Source organism: Rhinatrema bivittatum, chromosome 14 (genome assembly GCF_901001135.1).
Source record: "Rhinatrema bivittatum chromosome 14, aRhiBiv1.1, whole genome shotgun sequence".
NCBI classification, from domain to species: domain Eukaryota; kingdom Metazoa; phylum Chordata; class Amphibia; order Gymnophiona; family Rhinatrematidae; genus Rhinatrema; species Rhinatrema bivittatum.
This window is the reverse complement of record NC_042628.1, coordinates 6,775,947-6,803,231: the sequence shown is the minus strand read 5'-3', so window position 1 is coordinate 6,803,231 and position 27,285 is coordinate 6,775,947. Positions and strand designations below refer to the sequence as shown.

The 27,285-nt window shown below is 47.1% G+C and overlaps 2 protein-coding genes across 12 annotated transcripts in view; one reads left to right on the top strand and one right to left on the bottom strand.

Annotated features, from left to right (window-relative positions):
* Positions 1-23,407, bottom strand: part of TOM1L2 (target of myb1 like 2 membrane trafficking protein) — a 64,872-nt gene extending 41,465 nt beyond the window's left edge. For 6 of the 7 annotated variants that reach the window (XR_003852713.1, XR_003852714.1, XM_029577513.1 and 3 more), the window contains exons 1-4: positions 23,263-23,407; positions 4,584-4,668; positions 3,819-3,897; positions 2,841-2,990 (exon numbers count right to left, since the gene is read on the bottom strand). Coding sequence is in view for 5 of the 7 variants with exons in the window: in XM_029577513.1 (XP_029433373.1) it covers positions 2,841-2,990; positions 3,819-3,897; positions 4,584-4,668; positions 23,263-23,314 (366 nt within the window). In the remaining 2 variants the exon portion in view is untranslated. Of the gene's footprint in view, positions 1-2,840; positions 2,991-3,818; positions 3,898-4,018; positions 4,077-4,583; positions 4,669-23,262 lie in introns of those variants that run through there. The other variant, XM_029577517.1, reaches the window with a different exon arrangement.
* A 490-nt stretch (positions 23,408-23,897) lies between these two features.
* Positions 23,898-27,285, top strand: part of DRC3 (dynein regulatory complex subunit 3) — a 39,054-nt gene continuing 35,666 nt past the window's right edge. For 2 of the 5 annotated variants that reach the window (XM_029576127.1, XM_029576128.1), the window contains exon 1: positions 23,899-24,133. The gene's annotated coding sequence lies outside the window, so the exon portion shown is untranslated. Of the gene's footprint in view, positions 24,134-27,285 lie in introns of all 5 variants that reach the window. The other 3 variants (XM_029576129.1, XM_029576126.1, XM_029576130.1) reach the window with 2 other exon arrangements.

Genomic DNA, 27,285 nt, shown 5'->3' with positions numbered 1-27,285 from the left:
CAGGTACCACATCTAGAGCACAGGGTTCTGGAAATGCTTCTTGCCAAAGAAATACATATTCAGGGCTTCCTGAGGCATGGATCCTTGACTTCTTGGCCCTTTTCAGAGGTGGTAGCTGGAGCCAAGGATCCATGCTTCATCAGCTGAAAGGAAGGCCTTCTTATGAAAAGGAAATACAGTGTGTGGAGTCTCCTACATTCTCTTCCTTACATTTTGGAAAAGAGGGAGAATGGCCATCCAAGTATTTGACAAGGCCAAAAGAGGTGCTCTGGCTTCACTCTTAACTTGCAACTCAAAAGGGATGGCCGTAGCAATCCTGGGGCTGATATTCAGCACTACTTAGCTATATAGATAGGGACACATCCGGCTAAGTGGCAGCCGCTGAATATCAGGCTAGGTTCAGTGGCCAAAACTTAGGCAGATAAGTATTTCTCCGGCTAGTAGATATCCGCCCAGCCTGCCCCCAAGATATCTGGCTAAGTGCCTATATTCAGCCTTATCCAATTAAGTTAACTGAATAAGTTAGACCTCTCAATACCAGGTCTCTTATCCAGTTATATTCAGCAGCAGGATTCTGACTTGCTGTGAATGTGGACAAGAAAGGCTTGGGGTGCAGGTTCTGTGCTGGCACTGCATACCTCGATGCACTAAGGAGAGTCGAGGTGCTTGGCATGTCAAGTGAACACTTCAGCAGTTCTCCTCACTACCTCCAAAGAGTGCCGATGACAACAGATGAGATGGCTTGTCTAGGATTGGGCATCCTTCAATGGTGAAGGCTCAAGACTAAACTTTGGGGTGCAGGATCTGTGCTGGCACTACATACCTTGATGCACCAAGGAGAGTCGAGGTGCTTGGCATGTCAAGTGAACACCTCTCCTCTCTACCTCCAAAGAGTGCCGATGACAACAGATGAGATGGCTTGTCTAGGATTGGGCATCCTTCAATGGTGAAGGCTCCGGACCAAACCTTGGGTGAGCAGTGCAGTGCTGTCTAAGCATGGGAGGCTTGGACAGGAGAACCTCCTGCACGTGCATCAAAGAGCTGCATCGAGGCTTTGGTGCCCCTCCTCATGCTTTTGGGAAAACTTTGCCTTCTGGGCCTGTCCTCTGTCAAAGGAGCTGATGAGGCGGAGAGCCTCTTTGGCACAGCCTGGCCACCAGTGGCCAGTAAAGTGCCCTGGATCTCACATCGAGCCTTCACCACCAGTTTCAATGAGCTGGGCATTTGTTTACCAGCAAGGAAGGCAAGAAGCCTGAACCACTCTGAGCGCCTGTCCCAGACACTTAGAGCAAACTTCATGATGCTCGGTGACGAACGTTCTTCTGTTTGCCCTTGAAGCTGCTGTCCTGCTTCTCAGACATGGTGAGGAAAACTGATGAGGCAAAATCAAGCAAAGACATTTTCCTCTAAACTAGATAATCTGAAAAGAAAAAAGGTTGGCTGGAGGGCCCGCTGGCAATGAAAGAGGAAAGCGCAGACTCGCTCAGCAGGACTATCAAAAAACGAAAGTGCCAAAAACCTAACTAGTAACATTTTCAACCAAGGTCTTCGCTGTTCCATCTTCTTTTAAACCAAACTTGATCCAACCTCGAGAACAGAAGAAGAAAAATAGAATTGTGGAGAAAAATCCACCAAACAGGGGAAGCACACGGTTCCCCTACTCCTATCTGCTGGAGTCAGAAAGATCCTGAGGATCTAGGGAGGGTGCACTGGTTAATATGTCAGCACCCTCCGAAGCTTTGTCTGACTCCATCTGCTGGACGGGGGACTGATCCTGCTACGTACAGGGAACTACCCCTAGAAGTTCATCAAGGATCTAATTATTTGGAATTTAGAAATGGTTCTGGTTTTATCCATGTATTTTGTCCTTTATTTGTTTGTTTTTCTTTTCTGTTTAGTTATGTTCTTTAGACATGATTTATTGTGTTTTATTATGAAGGTTGATTTTATGTGCATCACTATGATTTATGCTAGAAACAAAATTAAACTAAACTAACGAGGGGGTAAGTGGGGGGTTTATAGCCGATGACAGAGGAGAAAGAGAGAGAAAAGTTCTCTTCAGCAGCAGAGAAGCTGGCGGTCAAAGGACCTGAGGGGCCAGCAGAGTGCGGGAACTGCCTCACATGATCAGTGAAAGGCATTTATTCCTTTCCGGAAAGTTCTGGAAGAATCCATTTGGCGCTGAGCACGGTCACGCAATCCATGTGTGTGATTAAGGGGAACTGCTTGTCTTCAAAGAATATAACTTATTTTGCATATGCTGCTATCTCCTTTTTTAAGCCTAGCCAATAGAAGTTTTATTTGAGTACGCATGGGGTATTCCAGCTGCATGGGTTTCCTTTAGCACCCACTTGTGTACGTAGCCCGAGCACCATGATACTTGCAAAACCTGTCCTCCCAGAGCAGTACTGCAGTGAGTAAAACCCAGCCTACCTGAGGCTCAGGGTCACAACAAAACCAGAGCAAACACTGGAAATTCATGCTGGGTGATAATGGACAGGAAACACTTAGACACACCCTGAAAACCACTTCAGAAGCCTAAGGGATGTTGGCAGCTGTTCCAGCCTCTGCAGACTTGGTTTTGGGTGCTTATCAGTAACAGAAGGTGTTCGGAGTGGACCCCGATACTTTATTCACTGCTGACAGCCTGAGCTGCGGTCAGCGAGGTGAGAGAGAGCCGTCCCCGTCAGTCTGCGGCCCCCAGGCAGTTTCACAGTTAAGGCATCGCTGGCAAGCTCTGCTAGGGCGAGGCCCTTGGTGAGTAGGAAAGAGGTGAGCGAGAGGTCAGAGCTGTGGGCTGAGCGCGGGTCCACCCAAACAGAAAAGTCAACTCGGCCTACCTGGAGCAGAGCTAAGACTTTGTCCTGCACGATGGTGGGGGGGTTATTCTTGGGAGAGATGATCTTCACCAGGACTCCATCTATGAAGTCTCGACTTGCCACGAGGACATGAAGGCGATGGCCGCAGTTCTTCACACACGTCTCCAAGACCTGCAAGGCGGTCAGAGAGGTCATTAAACAACGAGCCAGTCAGTGCCCTGTCCAACAAGCGGCAACACTAAAAACAAGGGTGAGCCACAGCTCCAGGACACAGAAGGAGCTGCAGTCTGTGACCCTCTGCCAGATGCCTGCCACGGCAACGCGCCGCGCGCAGGTTATAAACTCCGATACCCGAGCGCACTCCCCCGTCCCCCCCTAACTCACCTTCCTCCCTTTTCCCCTCTCCTCCCCAACCATTCATATCTTAGCTGCTGGGACAGAGCAAAATGGCGCTGTCCCGGCCGGCCCCCGCCCGCCCCTTTTCAAAACCCCAGCTCTTCTGCACGTCCCGGGCCCAGCCATGCGTGCATCTGCCGGATCTCCATGTGCCAGGCTCTCTCTGCATCATTTCCACTAATGAAACTCAGCTCTCCCAGTTCCACAGGGGTCTGAGGTCCAAGGGCTTCAACAGGCTCCTGAGGGCTCTCTGCAGGCTCCAGGTTTGCTACCTGCTATTTCTAGAGACAGACCCCTGGCATGACTAAGGATTTGCTACTGAAGGAGAGCCGACCGGTTCATCTTCCTACAGAGGGCATTTCAGAATTACTGCTGATCATGTCCTACACAGGAGCTCAGTGCAGGAAGGGAACGGGGGCACAAGAAGCAAGTCAGCTGAGCTTGCAAAGTAAGGAGGTAGTAACAAAGCCTGGACTTTCAGACGGAGCAGAGCAGGTGGAGGTCACTGGCCACAGGGAAGAGGGACGGAGCCTGGCAGGGACTCGCTTAGGTCCACGTTTCTGGAATTAAACTGAGCTGGAGATTCTGCTCCTGCACACTCACTGTCAATGCCAGCATCACTTCTCGGTAGTTTTTGTTTCCGTTTAATCTCTTCTTCAGCGCTCGGATGGCATCTTTGGGCCTGCAGCAGGAAAGCGAGAGCGTTAGCACCATGAGAAGGCAGAAAGCTGCACTGGGGGGGGGCCATGCACCCGCACACAGCGCCAACGCTGGGGGAGAACAGAAGTGAGAGCTGCCCCTACCCTTCTTCTGTCTCGTTGATGATGTCACAGATCTAGGTGGAAGCTGGGGGGGGGGGCCATGCACACACACACAGCGCCAACGCTGGGGGAGAACAGAAGTGAGTGCTGCCCCTACCCTTCTTCTGTCTCGTTGATGATGTCACAGATCTAGGTGGAAGCTGGGGGGGGGGGGGCCATGCACACACACACAGCGCCAACGCTGGGGGAGAACAGAAGTGAGTGCTGCCCCTACCCTTCTTCTGTCTCGTTGATGATGTCACAGATCTAGGTGGAAGCTGGGGGGGGGGGGCGCCATGCACACAGCGCCAACACTGGGGGAGAACAGAAGTGAGTGCTGCCCCTACCCTTCTTCTGTCTCGTTGATGATGTCACAGATCTAGGTGGAAGCTGGGGGGGGGGGGCCATGCACACAGCGCCAACGCTGGGGGAGAACAGAAGTGAGTGCTGCCCCTACCCTTCTTCTGTCTCGTTGATGATGTCACAGATCTAGGTGGAAGCTGGGGGGGGGGGGGCCATGCACACAGCGCCAACGCTGGGGGAGAACAGAAGTGAGTGCTGCCCCTACCCTTCTTCTGTCTCGTTGATGATGTCGCAGATCTCCATGTTAAGGGTCCAGTCCTCACTCTGTAGCGATCCATCTGTAGCTTTCTCTGTAAGCAAAGAGAAAGGAAGGGATCAAAGTATCTGTAACAAGTTAAAAGGGAGCTTTAGACTACAAATTTACATACAGCCAAAGCTTTTGGTACAGACTTCAGAGGTATCTACCAAGGCCCTTTTGAATGTCCTCGCTTTCCTCCTCTCGCCGCGTACATGAGGTCTTTTAATATCTTTTGCTCCTGCGACTGCTCTTCACCACGCAAGGCTATTACTGCCTTGGGTACCCATGCACATAACCCAGGCTGAATGGGGAACCAGGACCAAGATCTCTTTCTGCAGCTTTCAAGACCAAGACAGTGCAAAGGAAGACCCGAGATCTGGGAAGAGAGAACTCGAGAAATTCCAAATAACCGCCCCTTTCCCTTACCCCCTACAATCTCCAATTCGTTCACCCCGACTCTGCTTTATACTCAAAGCAGAACGCTGCACCCTTCCTTAATTACTATCAAGTATTGTTTGTTTTACTACCAGTTCCATTATCTACAGACATTTATAGAGCAAAGTTTTTTTTACCTCCGTGCGTAAGCCGTTATCTGTATCATCATAATATTCCTGCGAAACTTGTGCTTCTTGATGTTAAACCGTTACTCGTATCGTTGTTATACCTGTAAACCGTTGTGAAGGCCAGCGCCAAACATCGCTATATAAAAATCTAAAAATACCTAAATAACACGATGTGTTCTGCTCAAACAAGCATTCTCGAGGCAGGGAGCAGCGCTGGTGCCTAAGCTGATGCGCATCGATGTTCAAAGGTCAGAAATGTTACTTGGAATGGACGCTGCAAGGTTGCTTTAGTGTCTCACTGAGCGACACAAACTTGGCAAAATCTCGCTTCCTTTTCCAAGCACTGTATTATTATGAACACTTTTATATACCGACATTAGTGTGCAACATCATGCCGGTCTACATCCGAACTGACAGGTGGAAAGTACATAAAACGGGAACAGGGAGGCAAGGAAGAGGCTAGAGACAGAGCGGAAGATGTGATGCAAATAACAATTATTGTGCTGTAATTATTAGAGGACGGACCTTCGATTTCTCCCCGTTTTCTCTGTACACAAACCCCCTGCACCCAGGAGGTGGCAGCACATGATCGCCAGGCTCTTCATGTGTGCATCTCTCCTCTCCTACCTGTGAGGCAGCCATCAGGATTACTGCACAAGCTGCCACCCGAACGAACTCGCACGTCGCATAAACGCTTCCCTGCACCGAGGTGAGCGGGAGTGACAGGTCTGAAATATTTTTGAATCATTCAACATGGGATTGCCTTCCTAGCATTTGCGGTTACTGTGAGGAACCAAACATATCAGCATCCCAAAGTCTGTTGTTCAGCCTGCAACAGAAATCATCTGTCGCTATCTTTCTGTCACCGCCTCTTCCTAAGGGCAGATGTTTAGCAGTAATAGGGTTACTGCTGGCACGGGTGTCCCGGGCCCACTGAAAGGGTCATCCTCGGCTCTCACTTCTGACACTAGAGAGGGAATAAGGTTCGCTCAATCCGACTTTGGTGCTACAGAGGGAGCCGGCAGGAGACTGCTTTAGAAGGTGCCTTTCAGGCTTTAATTATAGGCTCTGACAGCACAGACACTCAAAGCCTCTCCGGTCTAACGATACAAGTGCCCCCTTGGGTGGTATTACTTACCCCGCCGCCCTGTTAGATCAGATGGTGAGAGTCTGCTCAAGTGTTCTTCAGCAGAGCTCATTCACTGGGCTTCATTACCGGAGATCGAAATGCTAGCATAGCCACATCCATCAGGCTTCCTGAACAGCAAACTTGCAGAAGGGCTGGAATAGGAATTTAGGACGACGTGCACCAGACTGCACTGTGCTACACCTCTATTTTGGCCCCTTAGATTTCAGATGAAAACCCAGGTAGCCAGGGGCAGCTCAAAATCTGGCCACTTTGGAAATTTACCCCAAACTCCTATGTAGATGACAGCACAGAAAGACAATCTCACCCATCCAGTTTGCCCACTTATTGCTGCCCACACTGCCAAGGACCCATCCCAACATCCAGCATGACCATCCGTAGGATCTCATTCTTTGCCACTGGATTCCATCCTCCTTGGTAGATAGCATGCAAGATTCCCCTCACCCCCAGCACCTCTCCCAGATCTACCCCAAAACCTTGCACTAACCTGCCAAATATACCCAGCTACGTGGGCATCTAACATTTCACATTACCCAATTTGCCATTCCTTTTGGCAGCCACAACACTCTGAAGGGTCTGAATAAAGCATTTTAAACACATGCCACTAGGTTGCACTTCCACTGTCTCCTCACTCCTTTTTTTAACCAGCAGGAAAAAGGAGGTGATGATGCCCTTGTACAGGTCCTTGGTGAGGCCTCACCTGGAGTACTGTGTTCAGTTCTGGAGCCCGTATCTCAAAAGAGAAGAGACAAGATGGAGGCGGTCCAGAGAAGGGCGACAAAATGATCGGGGGTCTCCATCAAATGACTTATGAGGAGAGGCTGAAGGACCTAAATATGTATCCCCTGGAAGAGAGGGGGTGCAGGGGAGATATGATGCAGACCTTCAGATACCTGAAAGGTTTGAATGATGCTCAATCAACAACAAACCTTTTCTGTTGGAAAGAAATCAGTAGAACCTGGGGTCACGTAATGAAACTCCAGAGAGAACGACTCAGAACCAATGTCAGGAAACATTTCTTCACAGGGAGGAAGGTGGATGCCTGGAATGCCCTTCAGGAGGAGGAGGAGGTGAAGAAGAAAACGGTGAAAGATTTCAAAGGGGCATGGGATAAACACTGTGGATCCCTAAAGGCTAGAGGATGGACATGAGGAAAAGAGTGCATGGGGGTAACCTGCACGGAGCGGCAGTTACTGCCCTTAACAGAATGCATGGGGGTAACTTGCATGGAGCGGCAGTTACTACCATAAGAAATTTGCTGGGCAGACTGGATGGACCTTTTGGTCTTTTTCTGCCGTCATTACTCTGTTAAGACAAAAAATTGAAGATAGCTTAATTCTGAAATCTAGAATATCCTTCCTCCGACTGCTAAACTCATAGTTCTATGCTAATCTATTCATCACACTCTGTAATGCCAACAATCCCGCATGGTGCCCACTCCTGCAATGGGGGAAGGCGATGCCACGTGGCAGTGAATCCAACAGACCCAGGACTGAACCCCCACCGTCACTGCTGACTGGGTGCGAGCAGGATTCAGTCAGAACAGTAAGTAATACTCTTCCACCTCTCTCGCGTCATTTCACACAACCTGTGGCATGGAGAGCGTGCTCAAGAGGCAGCTCTACAGTAAACTGCCAATGGTATTCCCCACCACCTCTCCCCCTTCCTTTCCTCTTTTCCCTCTCCCTCTATCATTCTTTCCCCTTCTGCTTTTCCATCCTCTATCTTGCTTCAAGTTCCTCTCCCACGCTCATTTCCCTCTCTCTGCCTGACGCCTGTCCCCACCATTCCCCAATGGAGGTCTTCCCTCTCTCTATCCCCTCCACCATTCACCACCCCGTATCATGTAGGTCTCCCTGCCCTCCCACCACCACTCCATCTAGAACTCCCTCTCACTACCCCATGTACAGTCTCCTTCTCCCTGCCCCCACCACATCTAAATGTTAAAAAAAATGCAAATAAAATGCTGGTCTCCCCTGCCCCAATTCCCAGTATTTTCAGTTTCTCCTCCTAGTTCTTCTTCTGGCCTACCATGGGCCAGCAAAAGGAGCAGCGCTTAATAATGCAGCCGGATCAATCTGGCAGTAGGAGCTGTGAGGTTATGAGACGGAAGCTGAGGCACTGCTCCTTCTGCCAGCTGGGCACGTGACTGGAGGTGGCCAATGCCGGTGCCACCCCGGGCGGCAGCCCAGCTCGCTCTACCCTGAGGCCGGCCCCGATAATTACACACTAATGCGGCACCATTCTCCCTCGAATGTTTAAACTAACTTCAGCAGCAGGTTTGCAGGGAGATTTCTGGGCATTGTGTTCTGCTCAATTTCATTTTGCAGACTCCAGAGTTAGCAAAAGCCTTTCTGGAGTCGGTGCATGACAAAGCTAAGGGATACGAATCTTTCTGGTGCAAAGGGCTTGTATAAAAGGAAAGAGAAAACAGCAGAGGAGGATACAGAGCCAAAGGACTGGAAGCGAATCCTCGAGCACGGCAACAGAATGGAATTATGTACTGGAAACGTTTGGCGTGGATCATTCTGCTCCATGAATCTCTTTCAAAGCAGAAAGAAGCCCCGTACTGCAAATGAGAGGGGAGTCCTGGGTTCCAAAAACTGCTTTCCCTTCATGGCTACCTCTACCCACCATGTTCGACGAGGAGGCTGGAGAGGGATTGCGTTCTCAGTTCTCCACAGGGACGCTGCTCACCGTTACACCCGCAGACCTCACCAAAGCTAAGCTACTGCTCATCACTGCCGTAGCACTGCTCAATGTAAACAGCACGGAACAAAACATACCAGAGGCAGTCCCTGCCCAGTAGAGCTTACAATGTAATCAAGACAAACATACAGGGCAAGAGAGACATGGGGAACTGTATTTATTAAGAAAATTATTAAAAATCAATAAGGCTGTAAGCAGAACAGTCAGGGATTAAGATTTAAAAGCAGCCCCAAAAAGTGGAATTTGAATAAGACAAGAGAGAGGGAGCATGGCGCAGCAGCTCAGGGAGTCTATTGCAAGCATACAGTGCAGCCGGACCGAAAGCAGGGAGTCGGGAACTGGCGGTAGAGCAGAAGGGCAGAGATGGGAGCGGTTTGCTTGATGACCGGAGTGCACGAGGAGGGGTGTTGGGAGAGATACAAGAGGAGAGGTAGTGAGGAGCTGCAGAGTGAAGGCTCTCAGAACATTAGCTTGAAGGTCCGTAGCTATAAAAATACCTGCAGCCTTTCAAAGTATCCGGGCTTGGGAAAATTGCCTCCCACAGTAACAAAACCATTATTTTGTTGTCACTCTAGAGAACACAGAAGGAAAAAACGTTTCTTCACTGGCATCTGAGCGAAGCAAGGTGCCAGCAGACCAGAATCATTTCTTCTCTACTCCACTGAGATGCAGGAGAGGTTCACAAACAGCAATGCTTGACAAAGCTAATAAAATGAAATGTTTCAGTCCACTGGTCTGAGAAGGAATAATCTGAAATTGAACAGCTGCTGTCTTCCTAAGGACATTTCTCAATAAAAATCATGAGGTAGAGGGAGGGAGAGAGAGGAACAGCAGATCTGAAATCAGAAGGCTCGTCAGCGACACTCCATGAGTTAGCATAGGTAGATTCCACCCAAACGTTTTGATTTTTTGGCTCTGTTTGCATGCACACAACGCTCTTGTAGTCCCACCCATAGTTACAAAACCTTGTGAAATGCTGTGCATATCTGTGCCAGTACATCTACCACATCTGGTGGCGCAATACAGACACACTTGTGCAACAGAATTATATTTTCTTTCTCCATCTATGCTGCTCTCCCAGTGATGCCAAGGTCAATGGTCAGATCATGTAGGGATGCTCAGAGACCAGAACAGCTGTGCAGAAACCACCTCCACCATTTACTGAGGACAAGCACCTCAGCTCTGCGCAACTCTTCAGGGATCAGTTTTGCCATGGCGAAAGTAAGGAGTTAAATACATTAATTGCTTTAATGCTTAGAAACAAGATTTACCAGTCGTCAGCGGCCCCATGAAGTGTTCCCTAGGCCTGGTCTGTGGCTTCCCACGCCAGCATGAAGCTTTGCCAACCTTTCAGTCTGAGTGTGTCATCGCAAGCTATTCATAGTAGAACTGTCTCATACCCAGGATACATTTCTCTGAATTTAACTGTGCTTGACCATCATTTCCCATTTATCTGTATCAAATGTAAGACTATGGTTTCTCATCAGATCGAATAACCCTCTCAGCCTTGGCTAGAAGCCCAAGAAGGGGGTCAGACCCTGCACTTGGAGCTTTGCCAAAAGAGGCCGAGAAGCGAATATCCAAATAGAATTGAGATTTGGGGGCAGGTTTTTACATTTCCAATATCCTGAAAACCACAGACTGATCAGGTGTGCCAGCGAAACGTTTAATATCCTGCCACCTAACCCCCTTGGGGACAAGAAACTATTTGGACACTGACCAGACCAGCAGGATTAAGTTTTTTGTTAAAAAAAAAACACAACAAAATAAAACAAATCACTTCTTTGGTGTTTTGGATTTGGGTCATGAATCATGAGCCTTCTTGGTCTTTGGCTGAGGCTGAGAACCAGTACAGTATGGGGGGTGGGGGTTAATGCCCTGCCGCCCGACCCTCACCTATTGACCCTGGCCAAACCAGGAAGATCGAGCCTTTTGTAAAAAAAATGTCATTTTTTAAAATCAGGTTGTGGAAAATAATTCCATCTTCCCTAGTCTCCGAATAACAGGGGATCGCCTTCACGACTGCGGCCGAGTCGGGTCAAATCGCTGCTAGGTCCAATGCCATCCACACGCCAGCACGAGGGAAAGCTGGAAATCTCGCGGGTTACACGCCGCGTGGCAGAGGGAATCTGAGCAGCACATTAAACCGGATGACGGATCATGGCAGACTTTCCCCGTAAGCCTTGTTCTGGAATCGGACCGCCACAACCAGGTGGACTCCCACACAGCCCGGCAGCTGTTCCATGCGTCCCTACGTCCACCTCCTTCTTTAGGATTTAAGAAAACAAGAAAAGGAATGGAAATTCTTTTAGCTGCACTGTTTATTACCATAATCGCAGCTCAGGCTAACCCAGTCTGATTTTCAGTTGCGCTGTCTCCCTGGCGATTTTGTCTCCCTAGTAATAAACGTCTAGATATCAGAAGATAAGGCTAATCTTACTTAGCATGAATCCCCCTCGGACGCAATTAAGAAAAGAGTGTGTTATGTCCTCCAGAGAATAGAAGAAGGTCCACCAAGCCCAGCATCCTGTCTCCAGCAGATGACATGGCAGTACCCAGCAGATCCCAATAAAACCTGTTTGGCTAATAATTATGTCCGAACCTTTTTGCATTCATTGACTATGAGTGGGATCAGGAGCGAGCAGGTTATAAACGTCAGCTCAACAGTGCAAGCTTCTTCCATTGCATTACTCAAATTTTGGTGCCATGAATGGCAGGTTGTGCGCTCCATAACCACCTCACAAATCCCAGTGTGTCCAACCCTTGCATTACTGGGAGTTGCTTTTCCAAACAAGTAACTTCTGCCTAGTTAGAGAGATTTCAGACTTTGTTTGATTTCAAACAAAGAGTTCTGCATAGATATATGGAACTGTCCTTCATTTCAGAGCGACGTTTAACACAGCGATTAGCTCCTTAAAACTGCTTAAATTCACCTCTGATTCAACACCGATTACAAATATTCTCTGAGATAATCCCAGAGCTGGAGTAACCTGATCATTAATTACATTAACAAGTCGTGATGCACAAGATTCTTGTTGCTCACGCCCAACGATAAGTGGTGGCTTTCCCTGACTTTTCGTCCAGGAGCTCCACCAAACCTCATCCTCTGGCAACAGATTCCACAGCTTTGATGGCAACCGCCCTCCATACTAATTGCACGAAGGCCTGGAGCTCAGCTAGGTCTCCTTTGGGGGTCAGCTCTTCAATCACGTGGGCCGGATGTTTCGGCTTTGTTAGAAATTTCATCCAGAGAAAGGAGAACCTTGGTAGTTACGTTTCGACCTGAAGATGACCCGACGCACGGCGCAGGCACTTTTTTTTTTAAGAGAAACAAGTGTGGCTATATCCAGATGTAACTAAATCTACTCGAGATAGAAGAAAGCAGTTTCTCGTAACGCGCCAGGAGGTTCTGGCTCTCGGAGCTTCCTTTCTTCGTAGACATTCATGGAATTAGATATGAATTCTTATCCCCGGGCAGTTCCAACTCTCCAACTGGGTCTTAACTGGCGTCATCTGGAGAGGCCTGGCCTGGCCTGGCCCGCACATGTTCCGCTCTGCTTTCAGATTCGTTATGGGGGGGGATGCTCTCAGGACGGAGGGCTAATGGAAATCATTGAGGTTTTTTCTTTACATATATAACATATATATAATGTTTCCTCTTTTTTTCTTCGATGTATTCCTTAGTTTCTTGACCAGATTATTCTTGTTTGTATTGAAAATTTATAAATAATAAAAACAAATATTCCACCAGCTTGCTCATTTGTTGAGTGAAAAGATAAATGTTTTCTTTAATTTGCTTTAAACCAGCCTTGTCGTTTGTCCTCTAGTCTTAGTACGATTTGAAAGGATACATAACTATTCCCTGACTCATGACTTTATACACCTTTCAGTCCTCTCTTCTCCAAGCTAAAGGAAGCTCTTCCACCCTTTACCATTTCCAATTCCATTGCATCTTTTTTGAGATGGAGGCGACCAGAACTGCCCCCAGAAATTGCCCTGACGCTGGTGTAGAGTCAGTGGCCTCGCAGACCCTCCCCAGGGGAAGGCAGCAGAATCTGGATCCCATTCCTGTGCTCCTGCGAGGACGCAGGAAGCCTTCTCTCAACAGAGGGGGTGCCCCGGTGTCCAGAAGTCTTGGGGTTCCTGAGAGCTTGTGTGAAGATAAGAAGCAGTGGACGTCCCTGCTCCCCATCTTTCCAGAGAGAGCACCTGGAGAAATATGGAGAGAAAAAAAGAGAGAAAGCTGCCCACCGAAGGAAGTCCTGAAGAATTGCTGACTGAAAAGAGCAAGAAGGCAGCGACTCATCTGCCCTGAGATTTGCAAGAGAAGGGAGGAGAGCCTGCCTGCCAGGGGGCGCAGCATTTTCAGTTTTGTGCTTCTGGACTTCACTTCTTGAACTGCTTGGTCTCCTGAACCGTAGTGCGCTGCTGTAGATTTTGTTTCACTGCCATCAGAAACTGTTTTTTGAATAACAGCCTTGGTATGCAGTGCGGTGTTTCTGACTTTGTCTGGAAGGATGTGCAGAAGAGAGAAAAACCCTAAGGGCCTCAAAAAAATATCCCTCCCAACCACATGCAAAGGACCCAGGAGGTACGGGTACTGTCCGGCCCTTGACCCTCCCAGTCAGCCGCTGTGCCTGTGTCCAGATCACGGTTAAACATACCGAAATTGCTTTATATTCAAGTTTCCATGTCCACTTAGGAAAGAAAGACTAACACAAGCTTAGAGACTTCGACTTTAAGGGCTGAATTTGGAATCCTGGTTGTATGCACGTAAATGGGCTTTTCCAAATGACCCCACACGTACTTTTACATAAATATCACAGAAGTATTCCGAGGGCAGAGATGTAGCATTTATGAATGCACCTGCAGAAATCTACTCGCACACACTTACACTTACTAACAAGCAGCTGAAAGTGCACGCACGCAGGCCACGCTGCACACACTTACACCTCCTAACGAGCAGCTGTAAGTGCACGCACGCAAGCCACGCTGCACACACTTACACCTCCTAACGAGCAGATGTAAGTGCACGCACGCAGGCCACGCTGCACACACTTACACCTCCTAACGAGCAGCTGTAAGTGCACGCAAGCAGGCCACGCTGCACACATTTACACCTCCTAATGAGCAGCTGAACGTGCACTCACGCAGGCCACGCTGCACACATTTACACCTCCTAATGAGCAGCTGTAAGTGCACGCACGCAGGCCACGCTGCACACATTTACACCTCCTAATGAGCAGCTGTAAGTGCACTCACGCAGGCCACGCTGCACACATTTACACTTCTTAACGAGGAGCTGTAAGTGCACGCACGTAGGCCACGCTGCACACATTTACACTTCCTAACGAGCAGCTGTAAGTGCACGCACGCAGGCCACGCTGCACACATTTACACCTCCTAATGAGCAGCTGAACGTGCACTCACGCAGGCCACGCTGCACACATTTACACCTCCTAATGAGCAGCTGTAAGTGCATGCACGCAGGCCACGCTGCACACATTTACACCTCCTAATGAGCAGCTGTAAGTGCACTCACGCAGGCCACGCTGCACACATTTACACTTCTTAACGAGGAGCTGTAAGTGCACGTACGTAGGCCACGCTGCACACATTTACACTTCCTAACGAGGAGCTGTAAGTGCACGCACGCAGGCCACGCTGCACACATTTACACCTCCTAATGAGCAGCTGAACGTGCACTCACGCAGGCCACGCTGCACACATTTACACCTCCTAATGAGCAGCTGTAAGTACACTCACGCAGGCCACGCTGCACACATTTACACTTCTTAACGAGGAGCTGTAAGTGCACACACGCAGGCCACGCTGCACACATTTACTCCTCCTAATGAGCAGCTGTAAGTGCACGCACGCAGGCCACGCTGGGGTCTGCGTGTCCTGGATAATTTTCAAGGTAGACTTATGGGGTCCAATATTTAAAGTAAATTCAGCACTCGATAGCCAGATACGTCACTTATCAGGCTATCTTTTACCCAATCAGTTTATGGGCAGGCAATAGGCAGATCAAGATGATGCTACTTAGCCAAATAAATTATTCGGTTAAGAAGCAATGTTCAGTCTTAGACACATAACTTATCCACCTAAGTTAGAGCTGCTCAATAGCAGGTGTAAGCAGCAATTTGTCAAACCATGCTGCTGACATATCCATCGGCTTAGTCAAACCGCTAGGTTTTCAATATTGACCTCATGGTATATAGTAACATAGTAATGACGGCAGAAAAAGACCAAAGGCTCCATCCAGTCCGCCCACCAAGTTTCTTATGGTAGTAACTGCTGCTCCATGCAGGATACCCCCATGTTTCTGTTAAGGGCAGTAACTGCCGCTCCTTGCAGCTTACCTCCCCCCCCCCCCCAAGTTCCAGGTTATGGGCAGTAACTGCCGCTCTGTGCAGGTTACCCCCATGTTTCTGTTAAGGATAGTAACTGCCGCTCTGTGCAGGTTACCCCCATGTTTCTGTTAAGGGTAGTAACTGCCGCTCCGTGCAGGTCACCCCCATGTTTCTGTTAAGGGCAATAACGTCGCTCGTGCAGGTTCCCCCCATGTTTCTGTTAAGGGTAGTAACTGCCGCTCCGTGCAGGTTACCCCCATGTTTCTGTTAAGGGTAGTAACTGCCGCTCCGTGCAGGTTACCCCCATGTTTCTGTTAAGGGTAGTAACTGCCGCTCCGTGCAGGTTACCCCCATGTTTCTGTTAAGGGCAATAACGTCGCTCGTGCAGGTTACCCCCATGTTTCTGTTAAGGGTAGTAACTGCCGCTCCGTGCAGGTTACCCCCATGTTTCTGTTAAGGGTAGTAACTGCCGCTCCATGCAGGTTACCCCCATGTTTCTGTTAAGGGCAATAACGTCGCTCGTACAGGTTACCCCCATGTTTCTGTTAAGGGTAGTAACTGCCGCTCCGTGCAGGTTACCCCCATGTTTCTGTTAAGGGTAGTAACTGCCGCTCCGTGCAGGTTACCCCATGTTTCTGTTAAGGGTAGTAACTGCCGCTCCGTGCAGGTTACCCCCATGTTTCTGTTAAGGGTAGTAACTGCTGCTCTATGCAGGTTACCCCTTTGTTTCTGTTAAGGGTAGTAACTGCCGCTCCATGCAGGTTACCCCCATGTTTCTGTTAAGGGTAGTAACTGCCGCTCCGTGCAGGTTACCCCCATGTTTCTGTTAAGGGTAGTAACTGCCACTCCATGCAGGTCACCCCCAAGCCTTATGTTAAGGGTAGTAGTATTAAAAAATCAAAACCAAGTAACTGTCACACCCATAATAAAATTACCACTAGCAACATTTTTATAGAGTGAGCAGCCTTCATGATAATTCAGACAATTCTGCTTGAACGGGTTTTGCTTTTGGACTTGGCTGTAGAAGCAGTCCTGTGCTTTTTCCCTAATGTCTGCCTAGAAGCGTATAAAGCCCCTTTGCAAGTTAGGGCTTCAACTCTCCGTGGATGGTTGAAAATTACTCTCTAAGGGGTTTATGGGCAGGGGCAGTGCGTATGTGCACTACCTGGGTTCGATTCCCCACCAGCTCTTCCGTTCCTCCTGGCAGCCGGAGCTGGGGATGCTGTGGAGGCTGCGTTCAGTCCCTGGTGGCTGGACGTAAGGCCTCTGGCAGTCTTGGGCTCAGTGAATTGGGAGGGGACAGACATCCAGGGCCTCAGCCTCTGCACAGTTATGAGAGAAAGCTCAAGATGCCACAGCCGAAAAGGGGGCTGATTCTGACAGAGCTGAGAAGAGGAAATTGCCAGGGAAATGGAAAGGAACCTTACGTTTTACCTTGAATTCTGGTTCTGATAAAGTAATACAATTGCAAATGTTCAAACTGATGATGTACGGAATATTTGTATAACTGATAACAACATAGCAGTCTCAAGCCAGTCGCTGATTTGTTCCCACACAAGTCTCCATTGTTTAAAGTCCACACTGACTTTTACATTTTGATTCCAAGATATTGGATTACCTCCCCTACTTTTCCCTCCTTCTGCCTCAGCCTCATCACCTACAGCAAGCACAGCAAGCACAATATTTCCCCAGAGCACGTGCTAGGCATACGGAAATTGCAACTAGCCTTGCTAATTAGCAGTGCTGGCACGGAGAGCTGTGGCAATTCACAATGAAGTTCAACAGCATCTCGCACACTTTGGAGGCGATGCACCGAAGGCCGGGGCGGGTGGGTGGCTGTCACCACTGGGGCAACACCTGCAGGCCCTCAGAGCCTGGGGAGCAGGGGGATCCCAGAAAGTAGGAAAAGGGAAAAAAAAACCTCTGTTGTGAATCTGTGTTTCAAAGAGCAGAAACAGTAATCTGACCACACCAGCAGCACAGCAAAAGCAGTGAGAGCGTCAAGTCTTCAAGGCGTGGAGAGGAGAGCGCCTGGGCCGGACAGGATTCCTGCCAGAAGTCAGCAGTTGTATTTCTACAGCAATTTGTTCCTTTCCAGGGATGCGGGGGTGTGATGGCACACAAAATCTGATTTTTTACCTGGCTGAAGGGTTACATACCTGGAAAGCTCCCAGTATTTTGAGTAAAAATGTTGACCAAGCTTGTTTAGTGATGCCCTCCTGTTTGCTCTATCTTGGATCAAGGTATTGGTGGTATACAAATGTAAATAAATAAAAATGAGTGTTTTCCAGTTTTCTTTATTGCGTTCCATGATTTAGATAGGATCAGGAGAAAGGCATGACACACCTAGATCACTAATTCAACCCAGAGCTTCTTTCGACAGTGCACCCAGTGCTATAACCTCATTCACAGTAAAATGTACTGTAGCATTTTTTGATCCAGTCTACATCATTCAAAGCTGATTAGCATTTAGGGTTGTTAAAGTACAAGAGGTCCACTCTTCAGACAAGATATTCCTGACCATTTTAAATGCCCTTGTATGTCCAACCATTTGTAAAAATCAGATACTCCTGGCTGTTTCTTTTCTTGTCATCTGTCCTATTCTGCTGTCACCTCCTGCCCTTAACGTACCTCCTGGATGGAGTTTTCGCATTCGTGATTAGCTGGCTCAGATCTGCAGAAACCAGCTAACATCCAATCACTGGGAAGTGAATGACCCGAAAAAGCTGCTCTCATTAATTCTTTGGTTCTCCCTCTCCTAATAAGTAACTTACAATAGAATATTTAGAAACTATAAAGAAACGAGGCCCAGACCCTAGAAAAGGTGCAGAATGGACGTCACAGCCACATGAGTTTAATTCTACCCATGGCTCTGGAGCAAACGAGGCCAAAGCCCGGTCCGACAATTCGGTTAGCTGGGAACCATCACTCTGACATCCAAAATCCTCAGCTGGCACTGATGGTTTCTCTGCAATACAGAGGATGATGTCCCCTTCTCAAGGAAACAGGAAAGAGATGGAGCAATGTGCGGAAGCCTTCTGGCCAGGCAAGAATCAGGAACCAAGGAGAGGCTCTACCCCTTCCCCCCACAGTAAGGACATAGCTGCACAACTTCCAGTAGCACTTGCATTGATACAGAGACTTTTTCTCTGTGGGAGGCTGAAGTCTCAACCTCATCAGTGCTAAGAAATATTTTTTGAACACTCAAATGTCTGAGCTCAGTTTTCTCCTCCTATCGTCATCATCTTCTATTTCTAAAACCACCTTTCCACATTATATGACCCAAGGCGGGAATGGGAAGTCTCCTACTCCCAGACAGACGCTCTTGGTCAGCGCTATAGCTAAAGAATTGAGCACTCTGTGCTGAAATAGTAAGAGGCAACGCCTCTATCCTCTCCTCCATCACCAAGAGGGCAGCCCCCACATACCAACCCTGGCAGCTCAGTCCGCACCTGCAGCACCACGACATCGGTGCCCTCCCAGCTATTCACCTGCTGGCACACACCCAAACTTCTTTGCACCAAACACACCTCTTGATAGGCTTACCAACATCCATACGAAATAAAGGTTTAGTTTACAAGTAGGCACTGCAGAATGTTAGGATGCACTGGAGGCCTAAGGCCAGTAGAAAAAAAAAAAAGAGGGAATCATGCTGTCCTTTTTCTGCTGTGGGTCCCCTTTACCCCTGCTGTGGCTGTAGCAAAACAAAGCAAAGGTGTCCTTTAAAGAGCAGAGAAAAAAAATAGATGCTTTGCTAAATTGCAGGATTTCGCACCACATAACCCACATGCACCACTCAAATAACAGAGCTGTTCTAACATCATCTCTCCACTGTGCTTTTATATATGGCCAGATTTCAAAAACGGATCATTGCAATTTGCAAAATAACCCTTTATAAACTCTTAAAACAAACATACATCACATTATAAAATCAACAAAACAAAACAAATTCAATCCAAATCCCCGTGCTGGGCTTGAAATGTGTTTCATTTTTCCCCAAAACCTTGTACATGTACATCTGTTTCGCTAGGCAGAGCTGATGGTGCTGTGTTGTGTAACACAGGCGCTACACATGAGAAAGCTCCTACCGCCGCATCGTCTCCACGCCATGGACTCTCCTGCTTCCCCATGAATTTAAGGTGCACCATATGCCATCAGTTTTGGTTTCCAGAATGGCCTCTGTTTCACTTTCCATTGTATCCGCATCCCAGTCGTTTCCTTCGGGAAGCGCATCCTATGGTTTCTATCTCTGAAGCCCTGATCCATCTCTGGCTTTTCTTTCACTTCCTCCCAAGGACCTCTGCTGCGATACAACCACATTAACCCAACCAGCAAGCTTACGTCTGTACATCGATGGGGCAAGTGAATTACAGGATAGCACCAGAAACCACATCCGCATGAGAAAGATTCCTCAGACTGTTGAGGTATAAATAAAACTTAAAAGGAGAACAGGGTAGCTCTCAACATTGAAACGAATGTCACGAAAAGCTGGCAAAAACCTTAACCCATATCGCATCCTAACAACAAGAAGAACTCGTGGAGGACAGCTTTCCAAAGGATCTGCCTGGGCAGCCCCATGCGTGCTACCAGCATGCGTAGCCTTTTAGCGGGATTAAAGAGAGGCGTGTCCAGGAGCGTGGTTAGGTTGCGGGTGTAGAGAACTGAATTTTCAAACCTATGCCCATAGCCATGCCCTGTCCCTCTGCCTGCAGGATCAAACAGCAAGGACATAGTTCTCAGATAGTTTCTCTTTGAAAATTTGCTTAGAGGTATGCAACACGGCTTAATGAACAGCACCTCCAATTTGTGTTAATGCTCTTTCTTTGCTTTGTGTGTCCTTTCCTTGAAAAACAAAATCATACTCAAATTGAAGTTAAAAAATGGCACTTGAGCTCTTTTGGATGTCCGTGGTGCTAGATCCATCCGGGGGTGCTTCCCTAACTGTGTACGCTGGGGACAGTTCCCCTCTGAAACTCGGTTAGAGGATACAAAGTCCCAAAAGGACTTGGACTTCCACCTGCTAATGCTGCAGGTGGAGGAATGGAGCAAAATCACATGCAGAGATTTGATCATTCAGTCTCACATGGGTTATTTACTCCTCTGACCTAACCACCCTGCCTCTCCAGGCAAAAGGGCATGTGCGGGCTGCAACTTCTCCCCCTACTTACCCAGTGAGATGCCTTTGAACCTCTGGGAAAAGGTAAGTCTGCCATACAATGGTGGGAAAACCCATCAAATTCTGCTAGGAAGCAACTCCCATACCTCCAGGCTACCTGGATTGCCCTTTGCTTATTTCACGTTTCCGTTTAATTAAAGTGTGTGTGGGGAGGGAGTCAGCTCTGCACATATCACTTACACAGATATAAGATCTAGAAATACCACCAGGCTTTGGTTGGACAAACTGGCATACATGACCATTTCTCTACAATAGCAATAATTACCCCTAAACTCCTAATTCACTGGAGTTTGAATAACCTAAACTTTAAATAAAGCTATTTATAGAGCTACTGAAGGGACAATTTAAGGGCAAGAAAACTGACTGGGCAATTAAACTAGATTATCATATAGATAGATGACTTTGTATTTTATCTAAAATTATCTAAAATTGCACAGAACTAAAAAAAATGCCTATAAAAACAGCAAAGTAAACAATTTATTTGCCTATAATAAAGAGGAAAGTTGCTTGCACCTGCATCGCTGGTATGCAAATTGAGTTCTGCCTCTCTAGCTCCACCCCTCTCTCTGTATTGTCCTATCCATTTTCTACTACCACATGGAACTTGAGCTCCGCCCCTCTCTCTAAATTGTCATATCCACACAGTACAACAAGCTCAGACTCTATTACTACACATCTCAGCTACGAACTTCCTATACTTCACAGTATTTCCCCATCCTTGGATGGGCTTTTACTGCTGGTTACAAGATAACTCGCCAGAAAGGCCTGATCTTTCCAGACGCACACCTCCAACCAGGAAAACTCTCCTCCCTGCATTAAAATCGATCTGCAAAATGCCAACCTGTAAAGAGCACAATAAAAGCTTTCAAGTCACAACATTTCTGGCCACTCCCCTCTCCATTTATTCCATTTCATAATCAAAAGAACAATATTTTTTGAGAAATCTCCAGCACTCGCAGCTTTTCAAAAACACATGCACTTATTCAGTGGCAGTAAAAAATTACTGCACATAAAGGCAGATAGACCATTTCTATTACAAATGAAGATAGCAATGTTAATCATTCCTGCACTTTTTAATCACTTGATAATATCAAAATACTGAGTGCAAAAGCTTCTCCCCACCATAGTTTTTAACTATGTTCAAAGAGAGTCACTTTTACATTATTAAACCCAAGCAACATTAAACCATGAATAATGTGAAATGACTTACAATCTCTTAGTACTAGGGATTATAGTTATGAATGACTTGGCTGTATCTTAAAAGGCAAAATTAAATCAATACAAATATTGTAAATAAAATAATTTTGTCAGCAAAATGATCACATCAGTGAATCACAAGGTAGGAATATATAGTATCAGACCAAGAAGATGACAGCCTTCAGAAGAACATTGCCCTTCTTGTCTAAATCATTCAGTTCAATAAACTTTGGTGGCAGTCACACTCACTAATATCAAAATTACTTCATTATAATTGTACTATATTGTTTTACATTTTATGTCATATTAAGACTTCTATGTTTTATTTTGTTTTATATTATCTTATGATTTTAGATTGTATTTTATGAATGTTTTCTTGTAATCCCCCCAAACATTTGATCAAGGTAGGGGAATATAAAACTATGTAAATAAATAAATAAATAAGCAAGCATTTTGCCTTTCTGGTAAAATAAAACTCACAAAACTTCTCCCTTAGAAAATCAGCAAGCTAAATTTTGTTGAGATTCAATCACACATAAGAGTTCTCGGGCTTGTCATTGGGGGTCAATCCCTGCCTCCCTTCAGGCTTGGCACTGGAGTCTGTCAGAGGGGTCATTCCCTGTCTTGGACCTCTGAGGCCTGTCACTGGGTCCATCCCTGCCACTTATCTGGAAATTCTTGGCCTACGACTACACATGATCCCTGCCCTAAGTATGGAGGTCTAGGGCAGACATGTCTGATCTGGGGCCAGAGCACTCAGGCCTGCTACTGGAGTCTGTCCCTATCCTCTGGTGTTGGAGTTCTAGAGCCTTTCACTGGGATGAGCCTCTGTCTTGGACCTCTGAGGTTTCTCACTGTGTCAGTCCCTGCCCTGATCTAGAGATCTGGGGCCTATTACTGAAGTCAGTTCCTATTCTGGGTCCAGAAATCTAGGAACTGTCACTAGGGTCAGTACCTGATTCTGGTCCAGAGATCTGTGGCCTGTCTCTGGGGTAAATTCCTGTCCCGTTCCAGAGATGTGGAGCTTGTCACTGAAGTCAGTTCCTGCCCTAGGACCAGAGCTCTGAGGCCTGTCACTGGGTCAGTCCCTGGCCATGACCTGAAATCTTTTGCCTGTAGTTGGGTTAGTCCGTGCCGCTGGTCCGGAACCCTGGGACCGGTCTCTGAGGTCAGTCACTGCCCTTGGTCTGGAGCTCTAAGGCCTGTCATTGGGGGTCAGGCCCTGGTCTACGGCCTGTCACTGGGGTCAGTCCTTGTCCCGGGGCCGAAAAACTGTGGCTTTTCATTGGGGTCAGTCCCTGCCTCGGGGCCGGAGATCTGAGGCCTGTCCCTGGGGTCACTCCCTGTCCCGTGGCCGGAGATCTGGGGCCTGCCACTTCGGGGTTCGAGTGGGAAGGGCGCTCCGTTCCTACTGTCGGTCTCCGGTCACCGGTCTCACTGACTAGACAGCGGAGCGCCTCGGTACCTGCGTGCGAGGAGAAGGGAGAAGCCACCTTACCGATGCACTGCCCCACGGGTGTGCTGAACGGATTCCCCAGCAGAAACTCCATCTTGATGACAACAAACAATCGCCCCCTCTGTCAGGCTCTCTCCCGAGCGGGAGGGGAGCACGGCCCACAGAAGCCTCCTATTGGACAGCTTCGCCGAGCCTTCCACCTGATTGCTCCTACGGTACGTCAATCACAAATGTCATTTCTCAACACCGCCCCCACACCCACACGAATTCCAATTCGTTATCCTCACTGTCCGTCATATTTCTCGAACCCGATCTTTATTCTGATTGGAGCACGGAGAGTCATTTAGTCGAAGTCCAAGTGAAAGGATGCGCCTGTGCCACACAGCCAACCAGGCTCGGTTGTTTTCCCACATTCCGGTTGGTGAAAACCTCAGCCTAGCCCTGGAGGTCATTGCCAAGTCAACTCTGATTGGTTAATAGCTGTTTTCTTTTTTTTTGACAACTTAAACGTGCCCTTATAAATATATTAATATTATTAATATCATCATTACATATATTGGTTAAAAACATATTTTTATATCATATATTAATTTTGTTTTGGGGTTTAATTTAGAAAATGCTTTAAATTTGCTTGTTTTTAAGAAAAAGAAAAATAATCGGCTGGTCACGTGACGTGTTTCTTAGCAACGGCGCGACGCTGGGTAGACCGGGGTGAGGACGCCGGTGACCGTGGTCGCCTCTCGCCGCAAGGAGCTAGAGAAGCTGGGGACTGCCGTGGCTCATTTTAGAAAAATATAAAGGTCCAGCGTAGACGAAACGCTGCAGGAGTTAGGACACAGCCCCTGGAGGCCTTCAGACATCACCTCGCTCTGCTTCACGGGTCTCTCGCTTCCATTTTGGGTCTTATTCCCAGGTGCCCTTTCTTTTTGTTCTAGTGTTCCATATTTTCCTTTTTGTTTGCACAGAAATAAAGGTGGACAAAATAAAAATATAAGGTGATACCTTTTCATTGGACTAACTGAACACATTTCTTGACTACCTTTTTCCAGAGTTAGACTCCCTTCCTCAGGTTAAAACAAAATAAGCAAATCAAGGCGAAGGATGGAACGGGTGACAGATTGCATTACAGTGGTGGTGTGAAGAGGGCTGAAGTATTCGCAGAGTGATATTCTATTGTTCTATTGTAAACCGGTACGATAAGACCTCGTCTTGAGTATCGGTATAGTAAAAGAATTGAAATAAATAAATAAGTAGGCGACAAAGCCTCCCATGTCTTTGTTAAATTCTTTTTAAATTTGTTGCAAAGTATCTGATCCTTTTAATTTCGAATGCCTTATGTTTTTTAATCATTCTGATTTTCCTTTTTAGCATCCTCATCATAAGGTCATTGATGCAATGATCTGGTTCCAGAAAAAGTTTCCCAGTAAAGGCATTAGCTTGCTCTTCTCTGTGATGTTTTATATTGTGTCTGTGTAGATTCTGTTTCTCTTTAACTTCTGACCTGTTTGATTAATGCAGCATATATCATCACATTTTTTGCATTGAATAATATAATATATATTAGATGAGAAGCATTAATAGATTTCTCTTATACTGAATGTCTTTTCCTTGTGGGTAACTGTGGGCTCCTGTGAAATTTGCTGGCAAAGGGGTAGATATTCAAAGTTGATTGTGTGAGTAACTTAAGCAGGTAGAACTTATACAGCTAAGTTATGATGTAGATTCAGCGGCACGGCAAAGCTGCTGACTATATGTGTGTGTGTGTATACACACACACACACACACACACACACACACACTTAGCCGGATAAGTCTACCCAGCTAAATTTAGAGCTGTTCTACACTTGTTCTAAACTTATACATATACTATTGCAGCTAACTTTGAATATTGATAGTTAGCTGTATAAGTTATATGGCTATCTTGCTCCACCTAGTATACAGCCTACCTTTTTAGCATGTAACTTTTAGCCGTATAAGGGACTTTTACAGCTAAGTGCCAGCCACTAAACATAGGAGCATATTCAGTGGCCACTAATTAGCTTCATAAGTCCCGCTTATCTGGCTAAGTAGTGCTGAACGCGCATTGAATATTGGGCCCATATTTTCTTGTAGTGGTTTTTTGGGTATTTTTTGTTTTGCTATTTTCTGCTTTGTGAGTGTTTGAAGCTTGCTTTTTACTAGTTTTGTTTTGGGTTTTTTTTTTGCTCTAAGGTGGTTGCTGAAAAGCCTGTACTGGAGGAGTAGGGAATATTTCTTTCAGTGATTCTTCCAGAAAAAAAGTTTGCATACTGTGCTACCATACTGCCTATAGCAGTACCCAAGATCTAGATACAGATATTAACGACATCCACCACCATTGTAATGAATCCGTGATTCACTTGCATATCCAGGAACACCATCCTTTCTGTTCACCAACTCATTTAGTTTTGATCTGATAAAGGGAGTGTAACTCCTGAAAACTAGTCAAGAAATGTATTAAGTTAATTCAATAAAAAGGTCTCACCTCATATTTTTTTGGTTGACCTTCATTTCCACTCATTCACAAGCACTAAGACAGCAACTCCACTCCTTGTTTTTTTTAGTAATGAATGGTATGCTGTTATTCAGGAATAAATTGCTCCTGGTCTGTGGGCTTCTAACAAAAATTGTTTAAAAATAGGGCTTATGTTTTTTAAAGCTTGTAAGGATCATTTATTTTTATTCAATATTACAGACTCTCTTGCCCAATGGTTGACTGCTGTTACTTTCATGAATCCTAAAACTTGTTTTTGGTGTACCATCACTATGTTTTATTATAGTTCCCTGTATGTACCCAGATCAGTCCAGACTCCTGGGTTTTGCCTCCCTGCCAGCAGGTGGAGACAGAGAAAGGTTCACTGACACTGCAGTTGACCCAGTGTGCCACCTGCAGTGCCTCAGTATTTCTCTTTCTACAGCAGATGGTAGATGGTGCAAAACCTGCAGTTCTGCAGTTTAGGTCCTAGTGGGTCCTTCCCTGTCTGGTCGAGGTGGATGAGATGGGGGTTCGTGATCCTTTTGTACGCTCGCTCCTTTATTCCGTGGGGTGTAAATCTGGTGGTCCAGATCCCTCCCCTTCACAAGGCTGCTGAGGCAGCTACAGGCTCAGAGCAACTGGTTGGTTTTTTTTGTTGGTCCCTTTTTTAATTTGGCTGATTTTCTTTTTTTCTGCTGGCAGCTCTGCACTCCAGTCTAGATCGCAGCCTTACGCACAGAAATACCTGTGTGGTTTTCTTGGTTGCTATTTATTCAGCCAGGAAAATGTTATAGCTCCAGGCGCGTGTTGAGATCTCTTCCTACAGATGTCTGATTCGGGGGAATCTTTATGCACGGTGCCTTCTTTTCTGCCTGAGGTAGTCTCGGCGTTCCAACTTAGTCAGACAGTAGAGCTTCCAGCTTGTATGGCTTTGCATTCCTCTACGCCTCATGCAGGGGAGCTTTGCCTCTTAGATGGGAGGCGTGCATTACTGAGGTATCTAAAGGTCACTTATGATTTCCATAGATCGCATCCCCTCTTTGTAGATCGTATCAACTCTTTGTTCTGTGGAGTGGTCCAGAGAAGGGAAATAAGTCCTCTAAGGCTACAATTGTGCGGTGGCTGAAGGAAGCAATCAAGTCGACTTACATTTCTAAAGGGCACCTGCTGCCAGGGGATTTAGGGGCACACTTGACACATTCTCAGGCAACTTCCTGGGCTGAGTCACAGCCGGTGTCTCCACATGAAATTTTCTGGGCGGCTACTGGGAAGTCGTTGCCCACTTTTGCTAGGCATTATCGCTTGGATGTCGGGGCTCCGGCTTCCGTGTGCTTTGGTGAGAGGGTTCTACGAGTGGATCTCTCCACGTCCCACCCGAGTTACGGGGAGCTTAGGTACCTCCCAGGAGTCTGGACTGATCTGGGTACGTACAGGGAAAGGAAAACTGGTTCTTACCTGCTCATTTTTGTTCCTGTAGTACCAAGGATCAGGTCAGAGACCGCCATTTACTGGGGGGGGGGGGGTTGGAGAGAATCCGCCGCATATATTCTTGCCTTGTATATAGTGTGGAG